Source organism: Crocuta crocuta, unplaced genomic scaffold, assembly GCF_008692635.1.
Source record: "Crocuta crocuta isolate KB4526 unplaced genomic scaffold, BGI_CrCroc_1.0 scaffold61, whole genome shotgun sequence".
Taxonomy (NCBI): Eukaryota; Metazoa; Chordata; class Mammalia; order Carnivora; family Hyaenidae; genus Crocuta; species Crocuta crocuta.
Window position 1 is genome coordinate 5,549,969 of NW_027528369.1, and position 22,452 is coordinate 5,572,420.

The 22,452-nt window shown below is 52.4% G+C and overlaps 1 protein-coding gene across 1 annotated transcript in view; it reads left to right on the plus strand.

Annotated features, from left to right (window-relative positions):
• The window catches only part of PLCG2 (phospholipase C gamma 2), a 165,349-nt gene that overhangs the window by 118,090 nt on the left and 24,807 nt on the right, over window positions 1-22,452 (plus strand). The window contains exons 19-29 of the mRNA XM_077754063.1: window positions 1,433-1,613; window positions 2,853-2,924; window positions 5,226-5,335; window positions 8,277-8,373; window positions 9,725-9,791; window positions 10,872-11,029; window positions 13,731-13,833; window positions 15,080-15,289; window positions 16,447-16,592; window positions 17,184-17,298; window positions 18,192-18,359. Coding sequence (XP_077610189.1) covers window positions 1,433-1,613; window positions 2,853-2,924; window positions 5,226-5,335; window positions 8,277-8,373; window positions 9,725-9,791; window positions 10,872-11,029; window positions 13,731-13,833; window positions 15,080-15,289; window positions 16,447-16,592; window positions 17,184-17,298; window positions 18,192-18,359 — 1,427 coding nt within the window. The remainder of the gene's footprint in view (window positions 1-1,432; window positions 1,614-2,852; window positions 2,925-5,225; window positions 5,336-8,276; window positions 8,374-9,724; window positions 9,792-10,871; window positions 11,030-13,730; window positions 13,834-15,079; window positions 15,290-16,446; window positions 16,593-17,183; window positions 17,299-18,191; window positions 18,360-22,452) is intronic.

Here is a 22,452-nt window from a genome sequence, read left to right on the forward strand (position 1 = left end):
CTATTAGTTTTATGGATTGTTTCCTTGGCCGTGCAGAGCTTTTTATCTTGATGAGGTCCCAATAGTTCATTTTTGCTCTTGATTCCCTTGCCTTTGGGGATGTGTCAAGTAAGAAATTGCTGCAGTGGAGGTCAAGGAGGTTGTTTCCAGCTTTCTCCTCTAGGGTTTTGATGGTTTCCTGTCTCATGTTCAGGTCCTTCATCCATGTTGAGTTTATTTTTGTGTACGGTGTGAGAAAATGATCTAGTTTCATTCTTCTGCATGTTGCTGTCCAGTTCTCCCAGCACCATCTGTTAAAGAGGCTGTTTTTTTTTTTTCCATTGAATACTCTTTCCTATTTTGTCAAAGATTAGTTGGCCGTACATTTGTGGGTCCAATTCTGAGTTCTCTAGTCTATTCCATTGGTCTGTGTGTCTGTTTTTGTGCCAATGCCATACTGTCTTGATGATGACAGCTTTGTAGTAGAGGCTGAAGGCTGGGATAATAAAATATTACTGCAAACGTTCTGCCACTGAGGCAAAAGTCTTATAGCATTTTTGTCACAGGACTTAATGAAGAGATGGCTTCATAGGATGTGTTTTTTAAAACAAAACGTAAGGTGCAAAATTTTAAAAGATAAGTCATTTGCCCATAATAATTACGCCTTGAGACAGTTTTAATGAGATGCTTTGGCTGTGAAGTTGGGATCAAAACTTGTTTTCCTAAATGCTTCTGTTCTTGCCAATAAAAGCTGGTAAGACTGAAGATTTTTTTCCGGTTTAGATTTTTCCACCTCTTTTTTTCAACTGGGTGAGGTGATAAAAGACGTGTTTACCTTTTGGAAAAACAAACCATTGTTCCTATTGGACCACTGCAGATAAGATCGAAGGATTTGGGCATCAAATCCCAGAGCTCTCGAGTAGAGATCAGCAAACATTTCCTGTAAAGGACCAGAGGATTTCAGGCCATGTGAGCCATGTGGTCTCTATCCCAGCTCCCGTCAGCTCGGCCACCTAGGGTGAAAGCAGCCACAGGCAGTATGTAAACGGATGAACGTGGCTGTGTTTCGATAAAGCTTTATTTACAAAAGTGAGGGCAGCAGCGGGGACGGGGTGGTGGTGGTGGTGTACGTGGGCCAGATTTGGCCTTCGGGCCATTGTTGGCTAACCCTGATCTAGACACCAGGACCTTCCCAAAGTCAAGTCCTGTAACTGGGGAGGAGGAGGTGGGGGACAGACCAGAGGAACTAGCAGTATTGCTTGTAGCGTACAGGCTCTTCTGTGTCTGTTTTGAAAAGATCATTACATTTTGTAGGACGGCTGTACCCGGTTTATGTCTCTGGCCCCCTAAGGATGGATAAGCAGGTTGTTTGTAATTAGCAGGGCTTGCCTCGCAGTTGTCTGGGGTTGCGGATTTCAGCTCGCCTTCCCTGTGTGTGGTCTTCCCTCTCCAGGGCCAGGGGCAAGGTGAAGCATTGCCGCATCCATCGGGACGGCCGGCACTTTGTGCTGGGGACCTCCGCCTACTTCGAGAGCCTCGTGGAGCTAGTCAGTTACTACGAGAAGCACGCACTCTACCGAAAGATGCGGCTGCGCTACCCCGTGACGCCTGAGCTGCTGGAGCGCTACAATATGGTAGGCACTCAGCCACCTGGTGACCTGGGGGCTGTCATTCAGCGGACCTTTGCCGAGCCCTTCTCACGTGTCTGGTACGACCCTAGGTCCTGGGGACAGAGGCTCTGCCCTCATGCTGCATAGTGCAGTGTGTGGGGGACGGGTAACAAGTGAGATAAATAAGATCACATATCAGGTGGCCACAAGTGCTACAGAGGAAAGCCGGGCAGGTGGAGAAGTAGATACAGTGATGGGGAAGGCGCTGCGGCGCTGAAAGGGTGCTCGGGAAAGATGTCATTGAGATGGAGTCATTTGAGCAGATGCTAGAGTTGGTGGGGGGCAGGAACAGCAAGTGCAAAGGTCCTGAGGTGAGGACATGACGGGAGGCACAGAGAAGCAGCCATTGTGGCCGGAATTGGGCGAGCCAGGGTGGGAGGAGAATTGAGGAAGGATGGGGCTCACAGGGACGGCGTGGTGCAGGGCTGGGTGGGGCCCTGGGAGACACTGGCTTTTATGCCGAGCGGAGAACAGCCCTGATTTGATGACCAGGTCTCTGTTCCTGTCCCATGGATTCAGTAACGTGTGGAAGACAGATTGAGGTTACAGCCACCAGGAGCCAGGGCCGGTTCAAGCTACTGGAAGTGTGGGGAACAGACGCTGCCTGGGGAAGTTTAAGTTCGGGAGGGGCTTGCAGCCCAGGCTGGTGGACTGCAGTGAAGCAGATAAAAGGAGGGCGGGTGCTGCCTTGGGCTGAGCTGAGAGCTCAGAAAAGGTCTCCTTAAGGGGCTTAAAACATNGCCACGGCACAAGCCCCGGGGTGGCCCTGAGGGACAGTGACAGACATCACAGGGAGGCCAGGGTGGGCCTCCAGCATGTGCAAGTTAACGTGACCCGTCTGGGTCTGTGGCCTCTGCCAGTTCCCATCGTATAGATGGTTCCACGGTGGCCAGTCTGCCGCTGCGGGACGGGGGGCAGGGAGAGGCGGACGCCGGGCTCCTGGGGCCTGTGCACTCNGCACTCCCGGCAGCATGCCCTGCGTCTCGGGGTTGTGTTTTCTCAAAGGAGTGGAGTGCCCGGCACCCAGCACGCCAGCCCAGGGCCCTCCCTCAGGCGCGGGTCACCTTTCCCGTTTGGGCTTCTCACCGTCTCTGCCAGGAGGTAGCAGTTAAACTGAGGTTTCACCTCTTGTGCCTGAGAGTTGTCTGGAACCCTTTTCAGGAGCTCAGATGCTTCCAATTATCCCGCTTTGTTCTCTTTCAGGAAAGAGACATAAACTCCCTCTATGACGTCAGCAGAATGTACGTGGACCCCAGCGAAATCAACCCTTCTATGGTACAGTGCCAGCCTTCCAATCCACACCGTTACCCGGTGCCCAGCATGACACGGGGTCCCCTCCTCTGCTCCCCCGGCTTCAGCAGGGCAAGGGAGCACGTGGGCAAGCTTGGCTTCCCCTCCCCCGCATTTTTTTTCTCCCTTCTGCGAAGAAATGATTGACAATGTGACATCTAGTTTCTGGGAAGAGGTTAATCACATTCTGCCCAAACGCAACAGCGCCTTTCTAAAATTCTGAGGTTTGATGAACCACCTTTGAGCCAAACGGCTTCTAATTAAAAATCTTTCAAATGTTTCCTGCTCACCGACTGCGCCCGTGGTGTTGATGAATTCCGTTTGGTTCACTGACCCCTTTGCCACGTGCACGTTATCTCCTGTTCCCACTCTGACTGCTGTGTGACTTCACGCAGGTGGGGACGGGTTTTTAGTCTTTGCCCCCAGCTCCTTGCTCTGGCTCCATCTCACACAGAGTTTGAGCCGCAGAGGAATAACGATGGTGAATTTTCTGTTCGGGGCAGGGATGCATGTGGTACACAGTTCATGTATAATCCTTGCTGAGGAAGGAGCCCTGCTGATGGGCTCTGTAGAAATCCAGAGATGAACTTCTTTCCTTTTCTTTCCTTTTCTTTCCTTCTCTTCCTTCCTTCCTTCCTTCCTTCCATCACTGGCCAATGCAAATCCCTTTTGGCAAGAAATGAAGGCTCAGAAGGGTGTGGACAAATGGGCTGTGTGTGAAATTATTAGGGGACTTTTATTGGAAGGTAAGAAGGCTTTGGTAAGGAGAATGACATGGCCTCACGTCAGCTGGGTGTCGGGATGGTGGAGACTGTGGTAAACTGAGGGACTCACGCCCCCATCTCGAAGGCAGCTGCACCCTGTTGTCGCTTGATGGCTGCCTTGCAGAGAGCAGGCCAGGTCTCCTGATTCCTCAAGGTGCACCAGCCATCCGATGCCTTTTGTGAATTTGCCCCATTTTTAAATCCTGGCAACTAACCCAACTTGTAGAGAAAACCTTCCTATACTAAGTGAGGCAAGTAAAACACGGTTGTGGCTGCATTCAGTCGCTGGCTGCCAGACTGTGGCGAGCGCCTCAAAATAAAATTACCAGTATCACGAGAACAGAGAATGGTTGAACCGTTAAAAAAAAAAAAAACAAAAAAAAAACGCCCCACTCTGAAGAGGAGAAAAATAATTAGCCCCGTTCTCCTCCTGAGTCGCTGCCTGCATTCCTGGGTCTCTGCCCGCGTGGAGATGTGTTTTACAATCCCCACCACCCACGCTTGCCATTTCTGTTCTGCTCTGTTCGCTTGCTATTCGGTCCTCTGTGAATTTCTCCATTGCTAATGTGCCTCATGAATGTTCTGGCTCAAACTGGTAGGCCAGGTAATTTAGGTGAAATACGTGGCTCGCAGTCTTGACTTTAAAAGATTGTATTTAATGCCACAGAATGTTCTGGGCGGCTGTACTGTTTAGCTGTGGCCCTGTCCGGGGCCATGTGTGTGGTGTTCCGGTCAGCACTAAAAGGAACGCCACCTGTGAGGCTTTGGGTGTCTCTTTGCATCATTTCCTTTGGATGAGTTCTTGGAACTGGAAGGACTAGACTGGTCATTAATAGGTGACGTGCATGGATGGCCACATACCGAGCCTTGTGAGCATGTGGCCGTCCGTTAAGCCCCCAGCAGCCCCATGCATCCGGCACTGTTTCCGTGCCTGTGGCGTAGCCAGCAAGGTACGGGGCTGGGACACCGGCCCAGGCAGTGTGGCTCGGGGACACGTGCCTTCGTCATTTTGTCGTGCTGCCTGCCGACTCGGTCACCCAGTACACGCTTCTTTCTGTCGTTCGTGGAGGACTTGACAAAAGGACCTCTCCCGCCCTCTGTCAGGCTAGAGACTTGCTCCTCATGAAAGCCGTTATATGGCACCTCCTATTGCCACTGGCTGCACCTTACAGCCTTGGAGCCTGACAGTGACCTGTCAAGTTCATGGGGGAAAATTATGTCCTTACATCCACCTAGAACCCACATCGCTTCTTACAGAAGACCGTCATGAACTATGGCCATAACAGATTTATTTCTGAGCTCAGCCACTTATCAGCGGGTTGACCTTGGGCCAGCCCTCAGCCCACTCCCTGGTGACTTTGGGAGCTCCTTTGCATTGCACTACTAGCTCTTTGCCAGCAGATGGTGCCGTAACCTTGGACTGAAGCCGCTTGTTCCCTAAAGAGCCAAACCAATGAAGGCAGACCCCTCTCTCTGCTTCTGTGGCCCAGCCTGACCTTCTCCTTCTTGTTTTCCCTGAAAGCCTCAGAGGACCGTCAAAGCTCTGTACGACTACAAAGCCAAGCGAAACGATGAGCTGAGCTTCTGCCGCGGGGCCCTCATTCACAACGTCTCCAAGGAGCCCTGGGGCTGGTAAGGCTGAGGGGCTGCTGGGCTGCTTGCAGGACGAACTTGACTTGTCCCTTCTTGCCAGTGAGACTCAGGTCCTGGCTGACCTCTGACCCCCTTTCTCTGCCATTCTGGGCTGGCTTGGACTCTTGTACCCTCTCTGGGAAGGTGGTTTGATCCATGCTCTATTCAGAAAAGTGGATAAACCACCATGTTTCACATCATATCATAACAGCAGCTGCCCCTTACTGAGCCCTTCCTCTGTGCCACTTGCTTTCATACATGGTCTAACCGGATTCTCATTCCAACCCTCGCAGCTGACTGTGGGTCCCACCACTTTACAGAGATGGCAGATGAGGCTTTCCAGGGTCGTGCAGCCACTGGATAGTGCAGGCCCTTCCCGCGACATGAGCCGGTGTATTATTTTAAGTTCAAACTCTTCTGCTATTGCCTAGTCCTGGGCAGTGGGCCCACCCTGGACTGAAGCAGGGACATTTTTAGGTCGAAGGTCCCTGGGTGTGCGGGGTTCAATGGCCTTTTGTCTCTTTTCACCTGGGGAAAAAATTTGAAACAAGTTGCGCCGCCCATCCCTAAGCCCCTGGATGGGTGCGTTGGTAAGATTATTTCTCCCTTCGAGCAATAAGAACTTGTTCGTAACCACGGGCACCCCCAGGGATTCGATTCACAAGCGCGGCGTCCCTTTCTCCTGCAAGATAGCTGGACCTGAGGGAGAAATCTGAAGGGCAGCTTGTTAAGCACTTGTCTGCCCCGCTGAGGCCCCTCCCTTCTTTCGGTCTGGTGGCAACAGCGCCACCTAGTGGGGTGTTGGCATTGTGCCACTTTTCTGTGCATCCTCTCCGCCTCCTTCCAATATGGCGGGGGTTTTGTCCAAACTGGGATGCACTTGAGAGTGAAGCGAATGCTATTGGTTTTTTTTGTTTGTTTTTTGTCTTTTTTTTTTTTTTTTTTTTGCAAATAGTTTATTGTCAAATTAGTTTCCACATAAAGCGAATGCTATTGTTAACAACTACACCTGGGGGCGCTGGGTGGCTCACTTGGTTAAGCATCCCACTCTCTTTTTTTTTTAATTTAAAAAAAAATTTTAATGNGACCAACTGAGCCACCCAGGCGCCCCTAGCATCCCACTCTTGATGTCGGCTCAGGTCATGATCTCACGGTTTGTGAAATCGAGCCCCGTGTCGGGCTCTGCGCTCAAAGTGCAGAGCCTGCTTGGGATTCTGTCTCCCAAATAAATACTAAAGAGATTATCTCTCCCAAAGTAAATACTAAAAAAAAAAAAAAATTTTTTTTAAATAATTATAACTGGACAACATGTATGACCTGCCTAGTTTGTGCCAAGCAGTATATACAAGTCACCCTGAATACAGGCAGTCTTTGCCTGAAATGGGTCTGGAGAAAAGGAGGTGAGGCGGGTGTCCAGCAAACCTGTATTTCCACCAGGCCGTGGGATAGTCAGTCCTCACTCTGCTTGTATTCAGATCAACAAACATTTACTAAGTGCTTCCCACCACCCCCGAGTACCGATTTGATAAGATCGAGAAAGGTCCCACATAGTGGGGAAGACAGAGGTAGACGTTCTAGAAAAGGTACAGACTGCCTCCACATCTGTGGGGACAGAGGCCACAGAGAAAGAACACTCAGCCTAGGCGGCAGTCAGGGAAGGCTCCCTGGAAGAGGCATGCTGAGCGGAGTCTTAAATGGCTAGTGGGGACAAGCTAGATACAAAGGGCATGGACCAAGGTATAGAAGCTAGGTGGCATGACAGGGGTGGCAGGGTGGGGGTGACAGGTTGTCTGGGATGAGGGTCAAGTCTGAGTCCCAGAAAGCCAAGAGTTAAGGTCCGAGAGTCCCTGGGGTTGGGCGAAAGGGTCTGGGCTTGATTCTGAAGACTTGGGGAGCTGTGGGTGTGGTGTGGTCAGAGATGGGTTCTGGAAAGAGCCCCCTGGCTGCAGAGGGTGCCCAGGGGAGGGCAGTGGAGGGGGTGGCCCTGCGTCCCTTGGCACTACTTAGGGGGAGAATCTTCGAGATGACCACAGTTTGGTGGAGTTGAGACACGTACAGAGACGAGTCATGTCCCTTGTTATCAGTGCTGTCAGAGGAGGGAAGAAGGTTGAGAGGAGCCGTATTTAGCTGAGTAACAGGAACTAACATTATTGAGCATTATTGAGCACTCATTATTTGAGCACTTACTGTATACTAGATAATACTGCTCAGCACGTGCTTAGCCCTGTGGTTCCCATAGAATCCTCTGAGGAGAGGGGGTGCCTGGGGGCTCGGTTAAGTGTCTGACTTCAGTTCAGGTCATGATCTCACAGTTCTTCAGTTCGAGCCCCACATCGGGCTCTGTGCTGACAGTTTGGAGCCTGGAGCCTGTTTCAGGTTCTGTGTCTCCCTCTCTCTCTGCCCCTCCCCTGCTCATGTTCTGTTTCTGTCTCTCAAAAATAAATGTCAAAAGCAATTCTCTGAAGGAGGCACTTGGATTATCCCCATTTTACACATGGAGAGTTTGGGGCACAGAGCGCCCATGTAGTTGGCGGTGGAGCTGGAATTTGATTCTAGGCCATCAGGCTCCAGAACCTTCCTTACCCCATCCTGACTCCTAAGGTCACAGCTCTCCCTGAAATGGGGTTGGGTCTGCTCTAGACTTGAGCTTTTGTCTCAAACGGCCTTTGACGTCCACTTAAAGCACTGAAACTTTTGGTGTCTTTGACCAGACGTTAGAATTCTGTTACAGGGAGGACACTGACCCGCCGCTCACTCGTTGCTGATTTGAAAGGAGCAGAGGACCCCTGTGAAATGCTCCGTCGTCAGAGAGAATGACCACCGCCTCTGGTCACTTGGCCACTCGCCGCCTTTCCACAGCCAGCAGCTGGGATCTAGTGAACAGTGATGGATTATTAACGCTGCCCGCGAAGGCCGTCTCATGCCCTCTGTTTTTCTCTAGGTGGAAAGGGGACTATGGGACCAGAATCCAGCAGTACTTCCCGTCCAATTATGTCGAGGACATTTCAACGGTCGACGTGGAAGAACTGGAAAAGCAGGTGAGTCCGGGTCCTCCCACAGGGGCCGCGCGGACCCTGCTCTTCAACGAATCCACGGACCCATCTCCGCGGGTTCATTTTACACCTGCTGCCCTGTGGTCCCCGGGGAGCCCTGGGACAGGGACAACAGAGTGACAGGGAAATTGGGATTGTCCCCTGAGTCGTTGGGGGTGAAAGTCACCGTGACAAGCCTGTCATGTTTTAATCAGGCCGCCATGGGCTGGACGGCTTTGCCTGTGCAGGACAATTCCCTCCGGAGTGAAAATGGCCAAACGGGGAATTTGTCCTTTGCTTAAAGCAGCTTGTAAATGAAACACATTTAGTTCGGCCGCCAGACATTGGGGACGTGCTTGGCGTGAGTAAGCAGGTGGGCTTAAGTGGCGGCAAATCGAGGCCCTCCGGGAGACGCTACAAAACCTGGCTTCTGCCCCCCAGCCGCCTCTTGCCCAGGAGGCCTAAGGAACATCCGCTGTCAGGTTGTTCTCTCCTGGACCAAGGACAGACTCATCACGAGCGCTTGAAGGCCTCTTCCAGCCCAAGGAACTCCCGAAGGGAGTTGGGGCAGTCTGGGAGGACTGCATGGAGTAATGCGCATTTGAGCAGTAGAAGTCAAGTTAGAGATGGATAGCAAGATCGGCAGAAGGGAACCCAGGCGGGAGGCACAGCCTCATCAAAGGTGTGGTGGTGGGAGCGTGGCCGTGTCCAGCATCCCGGGCCTGTGGCAGGGACGTGGCCCCTCGCTGCGTCCGTCCCATGCTGCTCTTACCCCACCGTCAGCCCTGGGCTGGGGGGGTGGGGGCGGGTGCTACAGGCAGTGGGGGCACACAGGTCTGCTAGCTCCTGAGCCCACGACACTCTCTGTCGCACGTGGACCCTGGGATGTGGCAAATGTGCCGTGGAGCTGGCATGCTGACCAGGGCCCGGAAAGCCTTCAGACGGACCCCAGAGCGTGGCTATTGCTCCTCGAGGACACGGGAAGCCACAGAAAGTTCTTGAGCTGGGCTGCAGGAGGCTAGACGGACCCCTTTCCTAGTAATGTCAGAATGAGCGCCTAGGAGGGTTTTTGAAACGAGACCCATGGAAACGCTTCCAAACCTGTTCTGGAATTCAGGAGGCTTGTTTGTACAGATTGGAAAATGACTGCTGGGCCTGCTGGCGCCCGCTCACGGCTGGGCCCCCGTCAGCACAGGCTTCATTATTTAGCGCTCTCCCCATGGGTGGATCCTGTAATGAAAATGCATTTTAAACAGTTCTGCAGGCGGTGTCTCTGGTAAACGGTTGCTTTGGAATCTGGTTGTCTTTTTATTATTCCCGTTAAGACTAACTTGAGTTATGTCTTGTTTCTTCGCAGATTATTGAGGACAATCCCTTAGGGTCTCTCTGCAGAGGAATACTGGATCTCAACACCTATAACGTTGGTACGTGCACTCATGGTCTTAGCGTGGAGTGCCACCCACGTCCCCCAGGGCCTGGTCTCAGAGGAGCCCCAGGCAGGGAGGCGGCTGCAGGCCATCCGGCCGTCGGCCTGTGCACGTAGGACACGGAGTCTGTGCTCTGATTCACAGATGAGGAACCCACGCCCCTAATGGACCACGGGACCTGGCTGAGGTCCTGTGGCGAGTTAGGAGATGAACCGGGGGTGGACCCCCACCTGCCTCGCTGTTCGGGCACCTGCATTATATTTGCAGAGCGCAGGAGGCTGGCCCCGGGGCAACAAAGGGGGAGCTCGGAGCCGGGTCTGATTTGAGCCTCAGCTTTGGCACTCCTGGCTCTGTGACCTTCCACGCATCACTTCCCCCCTGAGGAGTCTGTTTCCTCTCCTGTAACATAAGAAGAGTAGCGCCCAAAAGGGCGTGATGAGGACTGAGAGTCGGCGCACGTAATCTGCTTTAGAATGTCACCTGGTGTAGAAGCACCCAGAGATCTCAGCCCGTGACGTTACGAAGCAGATAGTGTCTCCTCTCGTGGCCTTTTCTTTCTAGAAAATTCTTTCTCTGCAGAGAGCATCTATCGCATGCCTGTCTCCTAGCCTCTGGTGGCTGCCAGAGATCCTTGGTGCTCCTTGGCTTGTGGCTGCACCGTTCCAATGTCTGCCCCTGTTCTCAGCAGCCGTCTTTCCTGTGTCTGTGTCTCAAATTTCCCTCCCCTTCCTCTGGTAAGGACACTAGTCGTTGGATTTAGAAATCCCAAGTCCAGAGGGATCTCCTCAAGTACATCGGCGAAGATCTGTTTCCAAGCAAGGTCACATTCACAGGGGCAGGAGCTCAGGAGGCAGATGGAGCTGCTGGGAGAACGCTACTCAGCCCACCACGTCTCCCAGGCTGTGACGTGGGTAAAGAGGCCGGACCCCATCTGCTCTAAGACAGATGCCCCGGTCCACGCTGACTACGGCTGTAGCAGTGGCACTTGGGTTGGGTTCGTGAAAGGGGAGGCTTGGGCAGGTGTGAAGTCTGGCCTTCCAGGAGGCTGCTCAGAACTTTGGTTTTTCTCTCCTGCAGTGAAAGCCCCACAGGGGAAAAACCAGAAGCCGTTCGTGTTCATCCTGGAGCCCAAGAAGCAGGGCGACCCCCCGGTGGAGTTTGCCACGGACAGGGTGGAGGAGCTCTTTGAGTGGTTTCAGAGCATCCGGGAGATCACCTGGAAGATAGACACCAAGGTAGGCGCTTGGCTCATCTGGGCTAACCCGGCGGAGGCGGGGGCTGGGGCCCGGCTCTTCCCATTGAGGGTTTGGGCGATAGGGCTGCCCACCATCACGGGGAGGAAAGGGACATTTGTGGTGTCCTGGGAAGCTAGGGCTCGTTCGAACCTTCAGAAGGCTTGGCATGTGGGGGGTGATACTCGGTGTGGGGCCTGGCTGGCCCCGCGGATCTTAACACGAAAACCTTGTGTTCCTCCTTTTGAATGTTTTTCTTGTTTGTAAATATCATGCAGCCTGGACCCTCTCCCATAGCAGGGCTTGCCTGAGCTCACGTCCCTCTGCTCTAGACGGAAGTGGGCTTCTCAGGGTTTATCGTAACTGGAGCGCTAGCGTGAGAAGGGCGATGTCATGGGTGAGAACAGGAGGTTCAGACTCAGGCAGGGCTGGACCCCGGGCAAGTAACCACATTTCTCTGGGCCTCAGTTTTCTTGTCTGTAAGATGAGCCAAATCCCTAAGTCACAAGATGCGGGAAGGACAAAATGAGTTGATGCACGAAGGGCGGTGGGTCCCGGGCCCGACTCGCAGCAGCGCTCAGACGCCGGCCCTTAAGCATCCCCCGTCCTACTGTGAGCACATGGGGCCGAGTTGCCGTATCTTGGATGATGGAGCAGGTGCCGTCCACTCCTTCCTGTGGCCCCAACCTGCGAAGAGACTGCAGGAGTCCCACGGGCCCAGTTGCTTTTAAGGCAGATACTGACCCAAAGGACTGATGTCTAAGCTTTGCCAGGACCTCGCGGGTCCCTATGACCTCCCCACCCTGCCCCGTGGCCCGGTCTTTCCTTCCCCCTGGGGAGTCTCACATCTTGGCCAGTCTCTGGTCACAGAAGCCCCCTGACTCCCCTTTCAACACCCTAGGGTGATATCGCCTACCGTAGAATGCTTTCTGCAGGGGCTGGGCAGATGGGCATCCTCTTTGGCGGGGCCCGCTGCCCTTCCTTGTGCCCGAGTCTAGTCAGGGACTAGAGGCTTGTCACACCATCACCGGGCACTTGGAGTGAACCACGAGCTTGTGGCCAACACGGCTGTTGCTGCTTTTGTTGATGGGGGCATCCCCGCTGCCCTTCTGGGCGTCTGATGCGGCACAGCGGGGGCAACATGACCCTGAGGTTCATTTGAAAGAGGAGTTCCCCCCCATCTGGTCCATACGGCCCCCATGCTGGTTGAATGGTGGCCATCATGATCGATGTGGCACCATTAGCACGTGACATGAGCTTCCCGAACGTGCTCTAGCATTCGGGTCCCTCCCGCCCACACCCCTGGCTGGGATTGGAGAAGACGCTGTGGGGAGAGCCGTGAGCAGCTGGGCCCCGTCGACCTTGGTCTCGGGCACCCGAGCCTCCTGCGGCATGGACGGAGTGTGGGCCCGGAGGAGAAGGGACGCAGCACATGCTGGCTCCCTGCACTGCTCTTACTGGAGAAAAGTGCAGACTTGCTTGAAGGTGCTCTGCCCTGGGACGAAGGCTTCTGAAATCAGGCTGGGCTCTTCAAGGCTCCTGTCCCCTGTCTTTGATCTACCTTCCTCCTTAATTGGTTCTTACATCTGCTAATTCTCATCATTATGTGTGAAGGTTAAGAAGACNTGGCTCTTCAAGGCTCCTGTCCCCTTTGATCTACCTTCCTCCTTAATTGGTTCTTACATCTGCTAATTCTCATCATTATGTGTGAAGGTTAAGAAGACAGCAGGCAGCAGCAATCTGCTCTGGGCACAACCAGCTGTAGGAGGAGCGGGTTTGGGAACCAGGAAGGGGCACCCTCCCCATCCCCCCACCCCCTGGCCCTTGGGGAACCGACACCATAAAGGCTCAGCTCACTGCCGGTGACTCCTGGCCACGGCCTCACAGTCACGTCTGTCCCTGACACCCTGCTTCAGGCTCTGTAATTTCACGGTGGACGGCAAAAGACCAGCCACTAAGATCTGTCTCGTTAGTGCGTTTCCAAAGCCTGACCAGTGAAGCTGTGCCTTCAGGTTCTGAGGGAGCCCCGTGGGCTGCAGAGGAACCGTTAAGACAGTTTTGAAGCAGCAACGGGTCTTATTCTTGAATGTACATCGTTGTCTGCTGAGTAGGGAAAAGTGACACCCCGGACTTGTCATCGCTCTGTGCTTTGTGAGGCCAGGGTTCTGGAATTTGACACAGGTGTGGCGTGTCCCACCCACCCTTGTTTGATTCAATTTTGTTGTCATTAGGGGAGGCAGTGTTGGGGGGCACTCTGGACCCCTGCCACACACCTGGTGGGGTGCAAGGGGCTCCTGGCTTAAATCTGAGTACCTGAAGAGGGGAGTATGCTGGTTAGCCTCCTTTTATAGTTGTGGAAACTGAGGCACAGAGAGACTATATGATGTGCTCAGTGGACACAGCCAGTAAGCAGAGGGCCAGCTTTTGAACCTGTGTCTGATTCCAGTCCCTGCTATTGCACCAGGTGCTATTCGGCCATTCTTACCACATCACCCCCAGTCACCCGAATCCATGCTACCCATGCATGCCTCTGTGGGGACAGGTGTGGGCACTGGGGGTGACTGGTACCATCCCTGTCCTCATCCTGGTTGGAGTTATCCAGGAAGGCTTCCTGGAGTAGGCATGATTCAGGTGGAGTCCAGAAGGAGAGATCTCTGGGACTGGCAGAGCCAGGATGATGGGGNGGGGGGGGTGGCTCCCACAGGAGAACAACATGAAGTACTGGGAGAAGAACCAGTCCATCGCCATCGAGCTCTCGGACCTGGTGGTCTACTGCAAGCCGACCAGCAAGACCAAGGACAGTTTAGGTACCGCTTCTTCTGACTCCGCCCCCTCCCTTTGCTGGAAACCCTGGTTTCCTTCTGAGTCAGGTGCTGTCCGAGGGCGAAGGGAGAGAGGCTCTTTGCTCCTTCTCAGGTGCTCTCAGAGCACGCAGCCCAAAGAGGCTCTTCTGGTACCTTCAGGAGGAAAACCCTTGCTGAGGGCGCAGGCGTCTCCCACTATGGCTCTAATAAGTTTAGGACAAACTTGGTGGTTAAAAGCAATACCCGTTTGTTCGCTCGGAGTCCTGGAGGCCAGAAGTCCAACAGCAGTGTCATCGGGGCTGAAGGCCAGGTGCCAGCAGGGCCCTGTTCAAGGGTAGAATCCGTGACTTGCCTCTTGTAGTGGCCGCTGGGATTCCGGGGCTTGTGGCCAAATCTCCCCCAACCTCCCTATGATATGGGCCCTACATTTAGGGCCCTGATGATCTCCCCGTTTCAAGCTCATTAATTGAATGACACCCACGAAGTCCCCTTGCCAGGTAATCAGTCACAGGCTTCCGGGCTCAGGGTCTGGATGCCTCTGGGGGCCATTCAGCTGGCCCAGAGGATTCAGTAATGAATCTTCTCACATTATCCAAGGGAGCAAGTTCCTTGACCTAGGAAAACCCGTTCCTATTTTCTTCCCCTTTTCTTTGATCTTGAGAACCTGAGTCCAGGATAGAGGATCAGAGAAACAGCACTGAACCCCAGTGATCAGGGACTGGGCCCTGGGCCCCTCCACCTGCAGGGAAGCGGGGGGGTGGCTCAGAACCAGACTCGGCCAGATTCTGCGTGGTTATGGGCCACAGTAGTTGCCCATTCCTGTACCTCTGTCTCCGTCCCCTCCTCTCCCCTCCCAGCCGACTCTCCCTCCTCCACGGTGCCTGGTTCACTTGTCTTGTGTCTACAACCTCTTTGCTGCGTAAACCAGACCCTCACACGCCCTCCTCCTGTTGAGCCCTGAGGCCACTCCCCACCGCCCTCCTTTCCTGTAACCGTTCCGCCTTTGTGTTTTCCTGTACAAGGCTGTGGTGGTTTTAAACAAGAAGTTATACTCATCAAGACTAGCAGGCTGGGGGAAACACTGGGATCCACAGCAATACTGGTTACGGAAATGGCATCATAACCACTTGACGGTCTTAGCCTTGAGGTTCCTGGTTTCAGTGTACAGCCTGCACATCCAGCCCTTGCACCAAACATTAAGAGAACGCACAAGGCACAGAATAAACGGGGACTCCCTCTCTGTGTGCAGAAAACCCCGACTTCCGAGAAATCCGCTCCTTTGTGGAGACGAAGGCTGACAGTGTTGTCAGACAGAAGCCCGTCGACCTCCTCAAGTACAATCAGAAGGGCCTGACCCGTGTCTACCCGAAGGGACAGAGGGTGGACTCCTCCAACTACGACCCCTTTCGCCTCTGGCTGTGCGGCTCCCAGATGGTGGCACTCAATTTCCAGACTCCAGGTAAAGGAGCAGGGATGGTGGCATCATTCCAGGCACGGTCTGCTGGGACCGCCAGTGTGACAGACCCGCAGAGACAGATGCTGAGCAGTGAGGGTTAAGCCAGAAAGGAAATACGTGAGCTCTTGTAATGGAAAAGTCCAGGTGTTGACACTGAGCTTCAGGCACAGCCAGATCCAGGTGTTCGGTGGCGGTCTTTAGCAAGCTCTTCTCTCGCCCATCCTCAGTTGAGGGTTTCCTGCTCAGACGGACTCTTACAGAGATACTCCCTGCTGAGAAAAACCAACATGCACAACTTTTTACACAACTGGTAGCAGAAATCACAGTGCTGTGCTCTTTTGTTGACAGATCTATTCATCAACAACACTATGTTGTTTTTATGCCCGCACAGGATGCCATTGAATGGGTCCCTGATCTATTCACCTGGTCCCCACACTGAGGCACGTTGAGGTCCTCTCCCTCATGTGCTGTTACGGGCAGCCTTGACTTCTGTAGCCTCCTGTGAGCACCGCTTCACAGATGGCGGAGCTGATCGGTGGCACGGAGTTCTTAGAAGTACAGGCTAGGTGCTAGCCTAGTGCATTGGCGTTTGGACCAACTTTTCCGGAGGAAACCCAATGAACACCCGCGTCCAGCAATGCCTGAGCTCAGACACCTCACCAGGCCGCCCTCCAGTGGGACTGGGTGGGAACACATTTGGGAAAACGTTTGAATCCACCTTTTCAGGCTTCGCCAGTATGACAAGCACGTTATAGTTAGGGCTTCCCTTATTATGCGTGCCGTGAACCACGTATTTACAAAGCGTTTTCTTCCCTACGACCTGTTCTTGTATTTATAGCACGCATTATCAGATCGCTTTCGTGTGTGGATCTTCCCCTGTCATTTGAGTTAGAATGATTTTTCTTTCTGCAACAGGCCTTAAGCGAAATTTTAAAATTAACCCCAATTTTTTTTTTCTAAGAAATTTTCAGCTTTGAGTAGGCGTTCGTGTCATACTTAGAATGGTGTTCACCAGTCGGGATTTTCTTGAAACGCATATTTTAACCACCGCCTGAAATTACTTTGGAGACAGGTATAACTGACTCTGCACGTAGCCCGTCCGGCCCAAGAGGCTGCCTTGCCCTGCCTCCCTCACAGCTGCCGTTCCCTTGCCTTCGCAGACAAGTACATGCAGATGAATCACGCCTTGTTCTCACTCAACGGGCGGACGGGCTACGTCCTACAGCCCGAGAGCATGAGGACCGAGAAGTACGACCCCATGCCGCCCGAGTCCCAGCGCAAGATCCTGATGACTCTGACGGTCAAGGTAACTCGGGCCTCCACCCAGTGACACCTGTCATCTTGTTGAAGCCATCAAGTCACTGTTTCAGGATCTGAATTACAGTGCACCCCTGGGTCGTAGGAAGGGGACTTGGTCACCTCCCCAGGTCGCCTGCAGGGGTGAGGTAGGAGTCCATCTCTTACTGGGCTCAGCAGGTAGTTTCATAAGGAAGAAAATAATGAAGGGTATATAATGAAAAAGTCTTTTTTTTTTTTTTTTTAAAAATACCCCCTTCTCCCTCTCCTTTCCTGGGACGTGGCCATAGGTTCTCGCTGGGCGCCGGGCGGGGGAGGGGGGATGCCTTTCTGTGCTTGCGGGGCTCATGAGTATGATGGCCTGGGGGCTCCGATCCTGGCTTCTCCTTACCATCTTTTCTCCAGCCCTGCTGCCCCGTCCATGAAAGGGAGACCATGGGGTCCCCGCGTCTCCAGCGCGGACACTGCAGTGGGCTTGGGCTTCATCTGGTCGGACCGTAGAACCCAGACTGAGCCCCTGGCGACGCCACCCGTGTAGAACTGGTCCCTGCTTCCCAGGCTGGGGTGGGGAGAACTTCAGCCCTCACCTTTGTTGCCCTAGGTTCTCGGGGCTCGCCATCTACCCAAACTTGGCCGAAGCATCGCCTGTCCCTTTGTGGAGGTGGAAATCTGTGGGGCTGAATACGACAACAACAAGTTTAAGACGACAGTTGTGAGTAAGTTGCAGCACATGGTGGGGATTTTGTATACTTTTATGGACCAGGTCTTTTCCTGTATCCTTTGTGTCCACTACGGTTGAGCTTGGGGAGGTGGGGAGACACAGGGGGCCATGATTAACTGGGTGGACTGGTACCCGGTGCTGTGTTTCTCTGTGTTGGGAGTCCTGGGCCAGCCCCCGATGCAGTGATGCTCCTCTTTGGTCAATACCCCCTCCACCCACCCACTTTATCTACGGCGTCCAAGGCTAAGGGACAGAGACACACAGGGTATGGCTGACCCAAAGGCAGCAGCCTAACACGGGTGATTTTGTCCTTCAGAGGGAAGGGAGGCCCAGAGAAATGCTTGCTGGCTCTTCCAGTTGAAGCCAGGAAGAACCTGTCAGACTTTGAAGGCCTGGGATCACTGGCTCTGGTAAAAGGCAGCCTGATGAACTCACGTGTGCACTAGCACCACTGGCATTTCTCAGGGGGTAACAGGGTGGCTGCTTACCTTGCTCTGTGAGGCTGGTGCACACTGACAACTCCAGACCCCACGGCCATTCCACCGCTTTAGAGAGCTGGACCCCCTTCCCTCGCCAGATGCGGGGTGTGGCCCTCCCCTCTGTGATCTCTTCCACACGCACCTGCCATCCTGCCCCTTCCTTACCCCAGGGAGCTGAGGTGGTTACTATAGCAACGGGGTGTGGTCTCCTCTCTCTGATCACCAAGTACCGGACCTAGGAGAGCAGCTTTACCAGGACTGCTTCAGGAAGAAAGTATTTCTTAGATCTTGGCTTACATACATACGTACAGGGCTGCTAAGGAGATGTAAAGTTGACCGACATAGAGGCAGTTTTACCAGGAAGGGCCAGTTTGAATGGGGCCTCAGCTGAGCCTTGATCTCCTTCCAGATGACAATGGCTTAAGCCCCATTTGGGCTCCAACACAGGAGAAGGTGACCTTTGAAATTTATGACCCCAACTTCGCGTTTCTGCGCTTTGTGGTCTACGAGGAAGATATGTTCAGTGATCCCAACTTCCTCGCCCATGCCACTTACCCCATCAAAGGAATCAAATCAGGTAAGATGTTTAAAAAAAATTTTTTTTTAACGTTTGAGAAAGAGAGACAGTGTGAGCAGGGGAAGGACAAAGGGAGAGGGAGACACAGGATCCGAAGCAGCTCCAGGCTCTGAGCTGTCAGCACAGAGCCCAATGAACCATGACATGAGATCATGGCCTGAGCCCAAGTCAGACACCACCGACTGAGCCACCCAGGCGCTCTGAAGATAGTTTAATTAAGAGGTTCGGTTTGGGCTAGCATCATTTTTGGTCTGTGCTGCTGGTTTTAGAAAGCATAAAGAAACACTCCTCCTTGGTTTTTATTAAATTGTTACAAAACCGACTGGATGGCTCGGACAGCTGACCTGGCCGGTGTTAGCCTGCAGACAGCCCTCCGTTTGGCGCAGAGACCAGGGCAGGCGGGGAGGCTGGGCCCTTCTCAGGCCCGTGTGCAACGTTGCATCATTAGGGGGTTACCCACCTGGCAGTGTAGGGGCTGCAGGGTGACGGCAGCTCCCGCCCTCTGCGGGGCCAGCACTGTACTCCCGGGGGAGAGAAAGGCCCTGAGCAGCTGTGAGTTACCATCTCAGATCTGCCCCTTCCTGAGGCATGCAGAGTCCCCAGAAGGCAGACTTCTCCCACGGGCTACCCTTTTCTTCCATGATTCATGAAGGGTCTTACTGGGTCTGCCTGAGACCAAGCCGGGACCTATGGCCAGCTCTTAGGACATGGAGTCCCATCCCCATCCACCCCCCCAAAGCAAGGACTTAGGCCCCCCGGGAAGGGGTTCAGGACCCATGAGCTTGATGCTGGTCTGTAAATGAGGCTCTTCTTATAAATAGTTTCTCTCCTCTTCTGCTGGACTTCATGTGTAATGTTTGACAGTCATTCAGTCCATCGCTCCATGTTGAATTCCCTTTCCCCCCTTATTTTTTTTAAAGTTTGTTTATTTTTGAGAGACAGCATGATCAGGGGAAGGGCAAGAGAGAGGAGACACAGAATCTGAAGCATCTCAGGCTCTGAGCACAGAGCCCAACACAGGGCTTGAACTCACGAAGTTGGTCGGTTAACTGACTGAGCCACCCAGGTGCCCCCCGCCCCCCCACCCTTAGTTNCCTTATTTGTTTCTGAGGCAGGAGACAGAAGATCCTTGATTCTTCTGGAGCCCTCCTGAGGTCACTGTTCCCCAAGGATCATTTTTCAGGAGGAAAAGATTACTCATTTCAGTGATTTATAGACCAATATAGACTTTTTTTCTTGGTGTTGTTTTGAAAAAAATAAAAGGGAAACAGGACATGAGGTTTCCAGACTTGAAATGTCTCAGGTGTTCCCTAAGTTTCTACCTTTCTTAGCATCATAAATCTGATCATTTCTGGCACTGGGCCCTTACCCAGGTGGGCGCGTGGTTAGAAAATGCAGGTTCCTGTCCCAGCTTGCTTCCACTCCTCGGGGTGGGCAGCGGAACGTGCACGTTTAGGCTGCTCCTCAGAGCACAGCTGCCCATCTTATCACCCAGGAAACAGGTTCCTAAGCAAAAGAGTAGGTTAAATAAGAACTTAGAAACAGCATCTTTACAGTTTCCTCTAAGTTCCCAGCATCTGGTCTGTGACAGCCCGTCTTGGTTAGCAAGTCCACTCTATCAACTACTTTAAACCCAGCAGTGAAGCTGCAATTTTGTAATGTTCCGTTTTAGACTGGTCAAATAAATACGGGTTAGGACGGATTTCTTGTTAGAGTAACCATTTGCGTGCTCCTAACCCATGTCCCCTGGACCCATCCTGCACAGATGGCGGGGGGGAGGCTCTGCAGTCATGGCCTCGTTACCACGTCCTCTTGAAGGATGAGGGATGTAAGCTTTGTATCTGCTCCCAATGTCAGGGAGAGAGGTCAGAACCTTCCCTTCCCAGCCACCAAATGGTGTCAGTTAATCCAGAAAATGCTATGACTTAGCTTAGAGATTTAAAACACAAGGAGCAATATGTCAGGGATGGTGAAAACTGGGAGCCTTCCCACACTCCGGTGCGGCATTCAGTGACGCCTGCACATTCATGTCCCAGGAAGGCATGAAATGAACAATCCCCTTGTGCATAAGGCATCGGACGCCTTCTGAACTCAGAAATAGACTCTGCCCATTGTCGTTAGGGACGCACTTAAGCTTTTGAGCCAGATGGAGCTCAGGAAGGAAGGAAAACAGCATTTATTGTATTTTGTGCCTTAAACTCTCTAATCCTCACAGCAGTCCCACGAAAGAGGTTTTTATCATCTCTGCTTCTTAAGCATGAGCACTTTGGGGCCGGAGATGCTAATTAACTTGCTCAAGGTCACCCAGCTGTAGGACCAGAGCCGGGATGCAGAGTGAGGAGGGACATTCTTGCTCCTCTGCAGGCCTTCCCTACCCCTAAAAAGCCAAAATTCTGAGCAAGCCTCAAATTATGTCTCTAGTTTCCCTTTCATCTATGACAACAACCCAAACCAACAAGGACAAAACAGAACCAAACACTTTCTTGGTGAAACTGGGCAACACCTTTCCACCCTTAACCCCACGATGCATGAAGGCGGCTCAGGAAATGAGCCCTGGGCATTGAAAGGAGGGGCGGGCGTGGGGCGCGCTTCTCCAGATCTGGAGGCACGTGCGTTCTAAGCGGAATGGCACCGCCCGGTCACTGGAGGGCAGGGGCCACCTGATAGGGACTGGACTGGACTGTGGGAACTCTGTGGGCATCCAGGCAGAAAACAGACCTGCAGACCTGCCAGCAATGACAAAAGAAATCACATCACCTAGAAGGGGAGGTGAGGGCAGAACACTTCACTATTCACGGAAAGCAACGTCCCCAAAATCCGCCAAGGAAAAGCTTGGCCTGAGAGTTTTATACCCAAACTGTCATTCAATGATGATAAAGAATGGATGCATTCAAATATGTGCTGTTTGACGACTATATGTCCCCTGAGGTCATAGTGAAGAAAATGAGAGGACAAATTAAGCCAACAAAAACCCTATGATAGAAAGACGTCTGGGTGGCTCAGTCAGTTAAGCATCTGACTCTTGGCTTCGCCTCAGGTCATGAGCTCGTGGTTTGTGAATCCAAGCTCCATATCAGGCTCTACTCTGACAGAGCTGAACCTAAGAGAAGCTCCGTCAAAGGGAGGTGAACATTGGACATTTAAAATTTACACACGATGAAATGAACAAATTTTAAATCCTAAGGACACTGTAAACAGGTATTGAGTTCCAGTTCATGAGACGCACGCTGACGCGTTCAGGGGGAAGTACACGGTCACGGATAGAGTTCCAAGTAAGGAAGACGCCTGTACGCTGGACGGAGGGATGGATTTGCATGGTAAAACAAATATAGGAAAAGGAAAAGGTTAATGGTAGGATCTAGATGGCCCTTGTAACATGATTTTAGCTTTGCTGTATGTGTGGAAGGAAGCTTGATAACCAAGTCTCCCTCTGTGCAAGAATGATGGTTACAAAATGGAAGACAAATACAGTTGAACACTTCAAGCAGTCAAAAATCCACATAGGACGTTTGACCTTCCCCAAACCTAACTAATAATAGTCTGTTACTAACAGCAAAGTCAGTACACACTTTGTATCTTAGGCTGTATTGTTAAGGTAGAGAAAAGAACCTGTTAAGAAAGTCATAAGAAAATACATTCACAGTACTGTACATCTTGAAAAAAACCCCTGCATATAAGTGTACCCTTGCAGCTCAAATCTGTGTTGTTCAAGGGTCAGCTGTATTATTTACACACGGGGTCCTGTAAAGATGATAAAATTAGGGGAGAAAGGAGAGAGAAGGTATAGGCTCACATAAGCACATCAGTATCCTCATCAATAGTGGGAAGCGAGAGAGATTAAAATTTCACCAAGAAAAGTAAGAATAATCATCAGAGAAGCCAAAAACTGGAATGGTGGAAGACACTGAGGAAATAGAGGGGGTGCCCCAATTTAGGCATTGCTTGTCCTGGAGAATTGGGTAGAATGCAAATAAAAGCTTTCAAGACAACCCAGGACCACATGGTGAACCTTCAAGATAGCATTAAATGGAAGCCGTAAGGCTCGGAACTGTTCAGGTATGGGTACAATCATTAGTGATTTTTTTTTTTTAAA